General features: G+C 45.6%; 1 protein-coding gene across 1 annotated transcript in view; it reads right to left on the bottom strand.

The window, feature by feature from the left end:
- The window catches only part of LOC126484413 (uncharacterized), a 105,124-nt gene that overhangs the window by 65,157 nt on the left and 25,123 nt on the right, over window positions 1–14,844 (bottom strand). Inside the window, exon 2 of the mRNA XM_050107922.1 lies at window positions 12,162–12,228. Coding sequence (XP_049963879.1) covers window positions 12,162–12,228 — 67 coding nt within the window. The remainder of the gene's footprint in view (window positions 1–12,161; window positions 12,229–14,844) is intronic.

Raw genomic sequence — 14,844 nt, 5'->3', positions numbered from 1 at the left:
TGCCAAAAACGACGCCGTAGGACCACGCCGGAACACGGCAGTTCCCATTCGTAGGAGGAAGACGAACTGATCCTGCAGGACGCCGACCATGAGACTGACAACACTGCCACTGACTCCATCCCTGCAGACAGCGGGGAGGACCGAGCCCGGCTGCCAGCTCTCTGTGACGAACAGTGATCAAGTGGGAGGTTCCGTTGCAAGCTGCGAAGCCGCTCGTTCCCTCCTCTAACAACCACCACGATCTTATTTAAATGAGCAGACTCCCGGGCCAATATCGTGGGCCGAGGATGTCTAGACTGAGCAAGACGCCGACCCAGATTTGGAGCCCGCTGCGCTCTGAACAATACCGGAGGACCATGGTAGGCGAGATGTCACGTCACTCGCAACGTTCGCTTCTCTCCACTGTTACCATGGATAACCTTGCCCGACCACCGCAATGCCAGATTTCCCGCCTAGCCGCGATGTTGATGATGATGTTTGGTTCGTGGGGCACTCAACTGCGGGGTCATCAGCGCCCGTACAAAGTCCCAATTTTTACATAGCCAAATATTTGTAGGCGGTCCAGTCTAACCACTGTCACGAATGGTGATGATGATGAAATGATGAGGACAAAACAAACACCTAGTCCCCAGGCAGAGAAAATCCCCAGCCTGGCCGCGAGTCAAACTCAGGACCCCGTGATCCAGAGGCAGCAAACCTAGCCACTAGACCACGAGCTGCGGACCTCAGTCCACGATGAATATCAACATGATCAGCTCTCCTGCCAAGATCCAACTTCTAAGAGAAACATTAGGAGCCACAGACGTTGACTTCGCATTGCTGAAAGAAGTGCGGACGACCACACTTCCGAACTTTTATGGCTATGCAAAGTAAGCTACGTCTGGCATTCTAGTGCGTGACGGTATGGAAGCCACCGCCATCACGTATCGCCCCTCCGCACGAGGATTAGCGGTCACCGCCCATGCCACCCGATTCATTAACGTTTATGTACAGTCGGGCACCAGTGTCGGAAGTTCCATGCGGCTTTTCGCGGATGATGCTGTAGTATACAGAGAAGTTGCAGCATTAGAAAATTGTAGCGAAATGCAGGAAGATCTGCAGCGGATAAGCACTTGGTGCAGGTAGTGGCAACTGTCCCTTAACATAGACAAATGTAATGTATTGCGAATACATAGAAAGAAGGATCCTTTATTGTATGATTATATGATAGCGGAACAAACACTGGTAGCAGTTACTTCTGTAAAATATCTGGGAGTATGCGTGCGGAACGATTTGAAGTGGAATGATCATATAAAATTAATTGTTGGTAAGGCGGGTACCAGGTTGAGATTCATTGGGAGAGTGCTTAGAAAATGTAGTCCATCAACAAAGGAGGTGGCTTACAAAACACTCGTTCAACCTATACTTGAGTATTGCTCATCAGTGTGGGATCCGTACCAGATCGGTTTGACGGAGGAGATAGAGAAGGTCCAAAGAAGAGCGGCGCGTTTCGTCACAGGGGTATTTGGTAACCGTGATAGCGTTACGGAGATGTTTAATAAACTCAAGTGGCAGACTCTGCAAGAGAGGCGCTCTGCATCGGGGTGTAGATTGCTCGCCAGGTTTCGAGAGGGTGCGTTTCTGGATGAGGTATCGAATATATTGCTTCCCCCTACTTATACCTCCCGAGGAGATCACGAATGTAAAATTAGAGAGATTAGAGCGCGCACGGAGGCTTTCAGAAAGTCGTTCTTCCCGCGAACCATACGCGACTGGAACAGGAAAGGGAGGTAATGACAGTGGCACGTAAAGTGCCCTCCGCCACACACCGTTGGGTGGCTTGCGGAGTATAAATGTAGATGTAGATGTAGATGTAGACGTCGTGACTGGGCCAGGTTCTACTCCAATGACTTGCCTCCCTTTTTCTAGGGCGGTACGAACTCAGTGTCTTTGCTGGCGATTTTAATTGCGTCCTTCATCCCAAGGACAAATTCCGCACTACACACCTTGTTCAGAACTGCGTATGGTGATTCACAATCTTCATATGTGAGATACGAGGGAAAAGATATACGGTGACAGTTCTGGACAAACACATCTTTCCAGTCATTCGGCGAGCCGACTTGATCGCATATTTGTGTCTCAAGGTCTTACACGGAGAGTGGTGGTCGCCGAACGATGGCCTCTGGCCTTCTCTGATCACGGTGGCTGCATCTGCGCGATGCATCTCCACACTCAAAATATTTGCCATGCTAACAGCCTTTGGAAGATGGAAGTAACACACCTCCAGGACCAGGAATGCCACCGGCAAGTCGCCGCAGTGTGGGCTAACTGTGAACGAAGTCACTCCCGATGCCAGTCGACCTAGGCGTGGTGGCTCCTCAGCGCCAAACTGGCAGTCCGCAAGTCACTTACGCTCTTTGGCAAGGACACAGCTGCGTGACACTGGCAGACCCTGGACGTCGAAGCTCTACCCCCACCACACAGACAACGAGAACGACATGGAGTCATAGCTCATATTTTTGGCAAAGCGCCGCTTAGAAGGCGCCGGAGTCTGTTTCCGAAGACATGACCGAACCATAGGAGAGGTCCCAACCTTGCATCACATTGTGGCTGACATGCGCCAACACCGCCGACAGTTTATTACACGCCTAGTGACGCAAGGGGTTCGTTCCTGTACGACCCGAGCAACCATAGTGAGAGCCATGGATGATCATTTACGTCATCTTCACCAGGAAAGTGCTGTAGACAGTGAGGCCATTGCGGAAGCATTACAACAGGTGACACACACTACTGACAGAGCAACGGCGACGGCATTACTGGAGGCAGTCTCGTATGATAAGATGGACGACGCCTTGGACAAATGTTTGGTCAACAAGTCTACTGGGCCTCAAGGATTACGAGTCAAGTTTTACCGGATCGTCCACGACATCATGGTGCCCCACTGGGTTCCAATACTCCGAGAACTCATGTCCATGGACTGCGTCATACCGCCTTCCTCCTACCAGTACACAAGCCAGCATGATGGCAGTTGGTCAGTGACTATCGGCCACTTACAATATTGAATGCCAAGTAGAAGATCTTCGTCTGGCTTTTAGCAGGCCGCTTTAAGAAGACTTTGTCAATGATTCTCGCCCCAGAACAGACGGCACAGTGGGGGAGACGAGTGGCAGTGTTCTCCATCGATTTCAGTAGGGCCTTCGACAGAGTGCACAACAAATTCCTACTACAGATGATGAACCATATGGTGTTCCCTCCCAGACTCACCCACACCACACCCTGCGACGCCTTTTGGAAGTAGCCAGCTCTCACGTCCAGGTCAACGGACAGACAGTGGGTCCAATACCCATGAAGAAGTCTCTACGACAAGGTTGCTCCATTTCTACCTGCCTTTATGCAACTGAATTCGAGCCACTTGTCGGGCATCTGGCACCACACTGCGAGACACCACCTTTCGCTATAGGGCATACGCCGACGAGCTGCTACTGCTGTTTCGTTCCGCTGATGAAGCCCGCAGCGCTTGATCGAGCGCTGTGGACAGGCCTTGGGCAGTATTCTGATCATCAACAAGTCGGTGGCGCTGGATGTCGGGCGCGGTCTCGGGCTGTGCGCTGTCGGCCCCCTCTCACCAGTTACCGAACTGAGATATTTGGGAGTCACGTATACGAAGCATGTGCGCGGCACGGCCGCAGCAAACTATCGACGGTTACTACAGGCTGTACGCGTGATGGTGTGCCTGAACCTGCTCCGGGACTTGAACCAGTTGCAACGTGTGGAATACCTGAACCTCCGCGTGGCATCAAAACTCAATGACTTGGCACAGGTCATCCCCCTACCAGCGGCGATAGGTCGCAGAATTCAGGCGGCCTTCGGTTATTTCCTATCTACAGGACACATATTTACAGTACGTTATGACATTCTCACCCTCCCCCTACGCAATGGTGGGCTCGGACTGGTTAATGTCCGAGCACAGGCAGCTGCCCTTTGTATGAGCAATATGTGGAAACGATGGACCACTCAAAACACCTCTCTCACGAGTCGTCTATTGGACGTCCTGGTGCCAGTCTCCCACGTCCCACCGGTGTCGCCGGCGCACGTCGGCTCACACCTCTCCCACTTATCGACATTCATTCTGGAATACAGCTATGTGGCCTCAGATTTCTCCACAACGTCCCCGCTAAAGGCGGAAGAACCTTACACCACCCTTCTGCGGGCAGTTCCGCGTAATATGCTAGAAATCAAGTACCCAACTGTCAATTGGCCACGAGTGTAGAGAACGGTTCATCACCACTTTCTGCCAACCACCGTGCGTACGACGTGGTATCGAGCCACCAATAAAAAATATGCGATGCGACACGGGCGACTGAGACAGAAGATCTTAGCTTGTTACCTAAGTGTTCCATCTGACGTGATTGAGCCTCGATCCGTTCTGTGTCCGGAAGACTGTTACTTTCCCCCCGCCAAATATCATGCGCTTACATGGTTCAAGGGATTATATCTTCGGCGAAGGGAAGAAAGAGGAACTTGATTACTGGTGGCACCTGCAAAATTCTCACACCACTCTTGCACGCACACCGAGATGCCGTGCCCTTTTTGTATATTATTTACTCAGCGTTATCGTAAACCCGCAAGCTAGATGGGGAGTGCCAGGCACAGTGTAACGTACGGCGAAACATCTCATCGAAGACAGCGTGTCCTCAACTGCAAGCAGTGACAAAGGAAAGGGATTCGTTGATTTCAGGAACGCAGCATGAATTTGTTGTAGATATTTTAGACGGTGCTGATGTATACAGAAAACGCTAGTGGCAGTGGACAAGAAAACTCCAGTTACACCATTCCTTGAAGAAAGATTCTTTTCGCTGAAGTAGAGCAATCAGTACACAAAGCTACTTGACTTTATACTTTGAATTACATTTTTATTGTAATATTTCGGTTTTTCATATGTACACATTTACTAATTGTAATCATGTAATCAGATAAAACAAATAAATAAATAAAAATTTAATAAAACAAATTATAGACACATGGAACCTGTCCCGTGGGAGAATTTTGGGAATAGTTAGGGGCAACGCCTAAGAGGGTTAGTTATTTTCTTTTTGTTTTATGATAAAGTGGCGGTGCCAAGTAGAAGTAGATTTACTTTTTGTTTCTTTTATTTTTGGAGATTAAACTTAGCTACATGAGAAGATAGGTCCACGATAAAAAAATGTCGTCTAAGGCAAAAAAGGGGGCAGCGTGTTTGATTACTAATCAAAACGTCCTCTGTCCCGGGTCCTAACCCCGCCATCATTTAAATTTTTAATAAAAATTAGAACTGGTGGCCGAAGTCTTTCGGCATAAGAAGTCACCCTCATTCTGTCAAGCGCCTTGTGAAAGATGGCGAAGCAGTGGACAGAGGTTAAGGGCACTGTCTTGTCCTTCGGGCGGGAAACTGCCTCTAAAAGCAAAAGGATCAGCGTTCATCACCGGCATGAGACTGCAGAAGGCAACGGATACCACTGCATTAAAGATATATAATGTCTATCTGCAAGACACATGGCCTGTATCTGAAATATCATGATCTCTCCATTGGCAAAAGATTCCGCAATAGTCCCCCCATTAGGATCTGAAGGAGAGGATTGCCAAGGCGGAGATCAGCAAGGGAAAAATATTGAATAACCAACGAAAGAATAACGTTCTATGAGTCGGGACGTGAAATGTCAAGAGGCTTCAACGCGTTAGGGAAGCTACAAAATATGAAAAGCGAAATGCAAAGGCTCAATCAAGATACAGCGCGGATTAATGAAGTGAAGTGGAAAAAAGACAAGGATTTCTTGTCTGATGAGTATAAGATAGTATCAACAGTAGCAGAAAATAGTATGAAGGGGGTAGGATTTGTTACGAATGGAAAGGTAGGGCAGAGAGTGAGTTACTGTGAACAGTTCAGTGACAGGGTTGTTTTCATCAGAATCCGTACTAAACAGACACCGGCAATGATAGTTCGCGTACAAATGCCGACGTCGCAAGCTGAAGATGAAGAAATAGAGAAAGTATACCGAAGAGACAGAAAAATTATATGAGGATTCTGAGCGGGTAATTCATTACGCAAAGGGAGATGAAAAACAAAGCTATGGGGGACTGGAATGCGGTTGTATGGGTAGGAGTAGAGGAAAGGGTTATGGGAGAATATGGATTTGGTACTAGGTATCAGAGAGGAGAAAGACTAATTGAGTTCTTAATAAATTTCAGCTAGTAATAGCGAATATTCTGTTCGAGAAACCCATAATCGGAAAAGGCTGGGAGATACAGGAAGATTTAAGTTAGATTAAATCATGTTCAGAAAGAGATTACAAAATCAGGTATTGGATAGTAAAGCGTATCCAGCAGCAGATATAGACTCAGATCACAATGTAATAGTGATGAAGAGTAAGCTGCAGTTTAAGAGATTAGTCAGGAAGGATCAATACGCATAGAAGTGGGATATGGAAGTACTAAGGATTGACGAGATACGCTTGACGTTCTCTAAGGCTATATATAGTGCGATAAGAAATAGCTAAGTGGACATTTCAATTGAAGAGGAATGACACCCATAAAAAGGGCAGTCACAGAAGTTGGAATGGAAAAACAAGGATACTAAGAAGTTAACTGTGAAGAAACCACGGGTAACAGAAGAAATACTTCATTTGATCGATGAAAGAAGTAAGTAGAAAAATGTTCAGCGAAATTCAAGAATACAGAAGTGCATGTTGCTGAGTAATGAAACAAATAGGAAATGCAGGGAAGCTAAGCCGAAACAGCTACACGAGAAGAAATGTGAAGAAATCGAAATCATTGCCGGAAGGACTGATTCGGTAATAGAAAAGCAGAAACAGCCTTCGGTGAAATTAAAAGCTCGGAGGTAACATGAAGTGTGCAACAGTAATTCCAATACTAAATGTAATGCCTCTACCGGGTGTGGGGGGGGGGGGGGGGGGAGGGGGGGGGAGGGGGGGGGGGGGAAGGGGAGCGGGAGATTTTATCCTTTTATTTTTTATTTTGGCTTTGAGTTACAAGGACCACACAGCCAACAACGGTTACAAAGTGCCAAAAAACTTAATTACAAAAAAGCAGAATAGAACAAAATTACGAAGTTGGCGTACAGCCACACTCTTAAAGCAAAATAAAAGCACTATTAGACAAACACAGGACAGCCGGCGGCAGTGATAACAATGACGTTGGAGAAGAATTACAAATAGCAGTATACAACAATATTACGACAAACAGGCATATGCTCTAAAAGACTAAATATGAAAGAGCAAACATCATACAAATAATACAACAGTAGCTGAAGAACAAAATTTCAGACATCCCATATTACAATAGAGAAATGTAGCATGCAGACAGACGTAGTTAAAGTTAAAAATAAGACAAACACAGTACAATTAACGATATGTACAACAGTCTCAGTAGAGCAGTGTCATAAGATGCACAAGAGAGCTATAACGAAAATGTAATGTACAAACAGAGGTTTGTAGACAAATTAAATCACAAAATTATGCACCCGATTACGAACCGGGCTGATGCTATGTGAAAATGAAGACCTCGATAACTGATAAATTAAATTGGGATTCTGATGGCTTTCAAGTAGTCTGTGAACAAGTTATATTTATCAAAACGGTGGAGTAAAACAGGAACACTAGTGGGGAGGGATAATCAGATTTCTATAATAATTGGGGGAAGTGGCAACAAAACGATTATTCACGTTGGTCTCCTGGATGGAATGAACGGTCTAATGAGTAAAGAACATGGATTGAGAGTAAATCCAAGAAAGACGGAAGTAATGAGAAGTAGCAGAAATGAGAACAGCGACAAGCTTAACATCAGGATTATGGTCACGAAGTAGATGAAGTTAAGGAATTCTACCACCTAGGCAGCAACAGAATCACTGACGGACGGAGCACGGAGGACATCAAAAGCAGACTAGCACTGGAAAAAAGGGCATTCCTGGCCGACAGAAGTCAACTAGTACCAAACATAGGCCTTAATTCGAGGAAGAAATTTCTGAGAATATACGATTCGAGTACAGCATTGTATGATAGTGAAACATGGGCCGTGGGAAAACCAGAACAGGAGAGAATCGAAGCATTTGAGAAGTGGTGCAACAAGCAAATGTAAAAACTTTGGTGGACGGATAAGGTAACGAGTGAGGAGGTTCCGTGCAGATTTGGAGAGGAAATGTGACCAAAAGTATCGGACACCTGGCTGAAAATGACTTACAAGTTCGTGGAACCCTCCATCGGTAACGCTGGAATTCAGTATGGTCCACTCTTATCCTTTATGACAGCTTTCACTCTCGCAGGCATACTTTCAGTCAGGTACTGGAAGGTTTCCGGGAATGACAGCCCATTCTTCACGAAGAGCTGCACTGAGGAGAGGTATCGATGTCGCTAGATGAGGCCTGGTACTATGTCGGCGTTCCAAAACATCCCAAAGGTGTTGTATAGGACTCAGGTCTGGACTCCGTGCAGGCCAGACAATTACAGAGATGTTATTCTCGTGTAACCACTCCGCCACATGCTGTGCATTATGAACAGGTGCAGTCGTCATCCCCGAATTGCTCTTCAACAGTTGGAAGCAAGAGTGGGCTTAAAACATCAATGTAGGCCTGTGCTGTGATAGTGCCACGCAAAACGACAAGGCCTGCAAGCCCCCTCCATGAGCAACACGACTACACCATAACACTACCGCCTCCGAATTTTACTGTTGGCACTACACACGCTGGCAGATGAAGTTCACCGGGCATTCGCCATACCCACACCCCGCCATCGGATCGCCACGTTGTGTTCAAATGGCTATGAGCACTATGGGACTTAACATCTGAGGTCATCAGTCCCCAAGAACTTAGAACTACTTAAACCTAACTAACCTAAGGACATCACACACATCCATGCCCGAGGCAGGATTCGAACCTGCGACCGTAGCGGTCACGCGGCTCCAGACTGAAGCGCCTAGAACCGCACGGCCACACCGGCCGGCCGCCACGTTGTGTACCGTGATTCGTTACTCCACACAACATTTTCCCACAGTTCAATCGTCCAATGTTTAAGCTCCTTTCATCAAGCGAGGCGTCGTTTCACATTTACCGGCGTGATGTGTGGCTCATGAGCTGCCGCTCGGCCATGAAATCTAAGTTTTCTCTCCTCCCGCCTAACTATCATAATACTTGCAGTGGATCCTGATGCAGTTTGGAATTCCTACGTGGTGGTCTCGATAGATGTCTACGTATTACACATTACGACCCTTTTCAACTGTCGGCCGTCTCTGTCAGTCAACAGACGAGGTCGGCCTGTATGCTTTTGTGCTGCACGTGTCCCTTCACGTTCCCACTTCACTATCACATCGGTAATAGTGGACCTTGGGATGTTTAGGAGTGTGGAAATCGCGAGTACAGATGTATGACACGAGTGACACCCAATCACCTGACCACGTTCGAAGTCTGTGAGTTCCGCAGAGCGCCCCAGTCTGTTCTCTCACGATGTCTGATGACTACTGAGGTCGCTGATATGGAGTACCTGGCAGTAGGTGGCAACGCATTGCACCTAATATGAAAAACGTATGTTTTGGGGGTGCCCGTATACTTTTGATCACGTAGTGTGTGTGGGGAACACTGGCAAGAAGGGCAGGATGATAGGACATCCGTTAAGACATCAAGGAATAACTTCCATGGTAAGGGAAGAAGCTGCGAGAGTAAAAACTATAGTGGAAGACAGAGGTTGGAATACATCCAGCTCATAAATGAGGGCGTTGGTTGCAAGTGTTACTCTCAGATGAAGATGTTGGCACAGGAGGGGAAACTGGTGGCAGGCCGCGTCAAATCAGTCAGAAGACTGATGACTAAAAAAATTATATACATATGTCGATATTTACGGGCAAAAAATTGCGACAGTTTCGACGGAGGTATCGTAACTGATAAGATCTTAGCAGCCAAAAGCATTCATATGGACGATAAGCTATCATCAAAGTTGTTATCTTTAGCCGTAGAAGACAAAGTCACCGGCTTGGACAGGGATAGCAGAGGGATCAAAGTCGATGGCTAGAAAACCAGACACCTCCAATTTTCTGGCGACATCATTCTCATAACTGAAGATCTGATTGAATAAACGACTACTGCGATTCAGCAGCTGAAAGTGGTCTCTGCAGATGTCTGGATAGCAATATGCATAAATGTAAGTTCCGAGTAGAAATATGCAAATAGTTAAAAATAAGAAACTACGGAATTTGTCTCCTAACAGATGAACTTTGAGAAATAAATTCATTTATGAAAAGCCAATTACAAGTCATAAATCCCACAAAAAATGGGCTTGAGTATGGCCTCATTCAGAAAGCTTCATTTCATCATAACCAACACGAATATTCCAGTGAACCTAAAAACGGAAGAGTGCAGTATCTTTGTACTAGCAGTAACACCGTATGGTCTCGAAATACTGTCTCTGGGAAAGGTGATTGTTCGTAAGTTACAGTGTTATAATGTTCACAAACCGTACTGGAGAGGCTGGTACCGGCCATTAGTTACGAGGTTATCAGAAGAAGAAAGCGGTTGAGATGCGCAAAAGAGTTGCCTGGCTGAAATAGCAATGGGCTTGTCAAATAGTTAGACAAGATCTCAATAGATGGAAGAATAAATTCATTTTTTGGAGCCTTTGGGAGAAAAAAGAAGCCAAGAACGACACCAGAAAGCTATGATCCGATGGTATTAAGGTGACTCCTGGAACACGATGACTCCTGATGTCATACAATCGATCTTATCAAATGGAAGAATACCGGTGAGACTTTCATTGAGCGTTGAACGGTTAATTGTTGAAGAAGAAGGATATTCAAATCGCGGCAGGGCCTATAACTGAATAAATACTGTGTTATTTCAAATTTTGAGGGTCCATCAATGAGTTACGAGTTTCGATCTGGGAAGAGGAGCGAGACCAGACTGATTGAAATTAATAAGTGCCTACTGGCCAGGCTGCTATGTATTGCTCACTGCTGACGCTGATATCTCAGTTAATGCCCAAACAGGATAAGAAACTGAGGCGCGTAATTAATCGGTCACAGCATGTAATGACGTAATTTATTTTCTTGGTTTTCGTTTTTCTACAGAGACATCGGAGCATATACTTTTCCTGAAACATCTTCATTGTGGCTGTCCGCCTGTACAGGCTATTTTTTGAACGCAGAAATGAACTGGTACCCTCCTAAGTGTATTTGGCACTAGACTTCTACTTGCAACCGCGAACCACCTTCACTTACAATTCTACGTGATCGAATATAACCGTAGCTTGACCTCTTCATTTCATCATTACGCACAGTAACAGCCAGACAGATTTAGACAACGGAAATGAACCGACCGCAACGCCGCAGTCCCGAAACCTAAATGTTCTCAGAACAATGGAAGCTGGAATATCCTCTGTCACCGGGATTCTAAATCACATATTTCTTTGAACAGTTTAGTGCTAGTAATATGCACTATTTTATTGTTCAATCTTAATTTAGGCGTTTGTAATAGCGTTAAATAGAATCTAGGAGTGTTTTAAAAAATTGTTCATGGGTTTGCTTGATGGAACGATAGCCATTACAAATATTAATCATGTGTCACTTTACCTACCATTTCAAAATTAGAAACAATTGCAGAAAACTATGTTTCGATGTACAAAAAATTAATGGGTTACAGTTCGCTCGCTTGACCAGTTTTTGAGTACAGAGCTCGTCCTTAGCAGGATTAATAAAGGAGACGGAAAAGATCCAGGACCATTCGTGAATAGAACAGGAAAGGGAGGAATTGCGCTGCCCTCCAGCACACACCGTATTCTTGCGGGGTACAGACGTAGATACCTGAACATGTTGTTTAGTGAAGCAGACTTATAAAGGCATACGACCTGTTCTATGGTTCATTTGTGAAACGGGATGAAAAGAAGCCGTACTCTGAGATAAAAGTAGTTGCACTACAACGATGAGTAGCTGCTGATTACATCCCATTTAAGAAACACGTGTTAACTAGGAAAACCGATTTACATTTACCGTCTGAAGGATGGAAGGCGGTAATACGTTGATGGAAATACGTAATAAGAACATTCCGTTAAATTTTTATGCTTAAGGTTCACACTTTGCGGAAACGGAAGAAAGGTCGAGCAACCCAGACGACTAAACTGCACACTGCCGTAGGACAGTTTCTTTCTTACCTGCTGCACGTGCTGCACGATCTCTCCTGGCAGCCTTCATCATCACGGACGCTGTAGGAACCCTCCACTGAAAAGCAAAATAAATGCCTAAATTAGGACATATATTTAAGAAGTAAAGTATGTAGGAGCTTCAGAGACAAAAGTACAAAAGGAAGACCCAATTTTACGGTGCAATTACGATGGATGTACCAGTTACAATCATTTTATACGAAGTTTCTGGAAGTAAGGGAAGATAACTATTTAAGATCGGAAAAATCATGTTGAACTACTGAACACCTTTTGTAAATTGCCGTTGCCTATCAAGACACTAGGGACTACCCACAGGAGCTTGTTATGCAAGCATGCTAAAATAACCTGCAGTGCATTGATTGCAGAAGCAAAGATCACAAGAAATTATGTTTACTTAACAAAGAGCTGAAAAAGCTGCTGAAATAAATCGATATATGGGATGAGAACATAATTTTTAATTTATAATTTTGTAGCGATTTTTGTTTTTGTTTGTATATAAGCCTTCTATAATCACGAAAAGGCGGTTCAGCAGACAGAATGGAAAGTGCTACACCATGAACGCGATCGCTACCAAACTAACATTACAGTATTTCTATCCACGTGGAATATACACTCCTGGAAATTGAAATAAGAACACCGTGAATTCATTGTCCCAGGAAGGGGAAACTTTATTGACACATTCCTGGGGTCAGATACATCACATGATCACACTGACAGAACCACAGGCACATAGACACAGGCAACAGAGCATGCACAATGTCGGCACTAGTACAGTGTATATCCACCTTTCGCAGCAATGCAGGCTGCTATTCTCCCATGGAGACGATCGTAGAGATGCTGGATGTAGTCCTGTGGAACGGCTTGCCATGCCATTTCCACCTGGCGCCTCAGTTGGACCAGCGTTCGTGCTGGACGTGCAGACCGCGTGAGACGACGCTTCATCCAGTCCCAAACATGCTCAATGGGGGACAGATCCGGAGATCTTGCTGGCCAGGGTAGTTGACTTACACCTTCTAGAGCACGTTGGGTGGCACGGGATACATGCGGACGTGCATTGTCCTGTTGGAACAGCAAGTTCCCTTGCCGGTCTAGGAATGGTAGAACGATGGGTTCGATGACGGTTTGGATGTACCGTGCATAGTCCCCTCGACGATCACCAGTGGTGTACGGCCAGTGTAGGAGATCGCTCCCCACACCATGATCTACATCTACATCTACATCTATACTCCGCGAGCCACCTTACGGTGTGTGGCGGAGGGTACTTATTGTACCACTATCTGATCCCCCCTTCCCTGTTCCATTCACGAATTGTGCGTGGGAAGAACGACTGCTTGTAAGTCTCCGTATTTGCTCTAATTTCTCGGATCTTTTCGTTGTGATCATTACGCGAGATATATGTGGGCGGTAGTAATATGTTGCCCATCTCTTCCCGGAATGTGCTCTCTCGTAATTTCGATAATAAACCTCTCCGTATTGCGTAACGCCTTTCTTGAAGTGTCCGCCACTGGAGCTTGTTCAGCATCTCCGTAACGCTCTCGCGCTGACTAAATGTCCCCATGACGAATCGCGCTGCTTTTCGCTGGATCATGTCTATCTCATCTATTAATCCAACCTGGTAAGGGTCCCATACTGATGAGCAATACTCAAGAATCGGACGAACAAGCGTTTTGTAAGCTACTTCTTTCGTCGATGAGTCACATTTTCTTAGAATTCTTCCTATGAATCTCAACCTGGCGCCTGCTTTTCCCACTATTTGTTTTATGTGATCATTCCACTTCGGATCGCTCCGGATAGTAACTCCTAAGTATTTTACGGTCGTTACCGCTTCCAATGATTTACCACCTATGGCATAATCGTACTGGAATGGATTTCTGCCCCTATGTATGCGCATTATATTACATTTATCTACGTTTAGGGAAAGCTGCCAGCTGTCGCACCATGCATTAATCCTCTGCAGGTCCTCCTGGAGTACGTACGAGTCTTCTGATGTTGCTACTTTCTTGTAGACAACCGTGTCATCTGCAAATAGCCTCACGGAGCTACCGATGTTGTCAACTAAGTCATTTATGTATATTGTAAACAATAAAGGTCCTATCACGCTTCCCTGCGGTACTCCCGAAATTACCTCTACATCTGCAGATTTTGAACCGTTAAGAATGACATGTTGTGTTCTTTCTTCTAGGAAATCCTGAATCCAATCACAAACCTGGTCCGATATTCCGTAAGCTCGTATTTTTTTCACTAAACGTAAGTGCGGAACCGTATCAAATGCCTTCCTGAAGTCCAGGAATACGGCATCAATCTGCTCGCCAGTGTCTACGGCACTGTGAATTTCTTGGGCAAATAGGGCGAGCTGAGTTTCACATGATCTCTGTTTGCGGAATCCATGTTGGTTATGATGAAGAAGATTTGTATTATCTAAGAACGTCATAATACGAGAACACATAAACATGTTCCATTATTCTACAACAGATTGACGTAAGCGAAAAAGGCCTATAATTATTCGCATCTGATTTATGACCCTTCTTGATGCCGGGTGTTGGCCCTGTGTGCCTCGGTCGTATGCAGTCCTGATTGTGGCGCTCACCTGCACGGCGCCAAACACGCATACGACCATCATTGGCACCAAGGCAGAAGTGACTCTCATCGCTGAAGACGACACGTCTCCATTCGT

This window comes from Schistocerca serialis, chromosome 6 (assembly GCF_023864345.2).
Source record: "Schistocerca serialis cubense isolate TAMUIC-IGC-003099 chromosome 6, iqSchSeri2.2, whole genome shotgun sequence".
NCBI lineage: Eukaryota > Metazoa > Arthropoda > Insecta > Orthoptera > Acrididae > Schistocerca > Schistocerca serialis.
The sequence above is the reverse complement of the archived record's forward strand: the minus strand, read 5'-3'. Positions and strand labels throughout refer to the sequence as shown.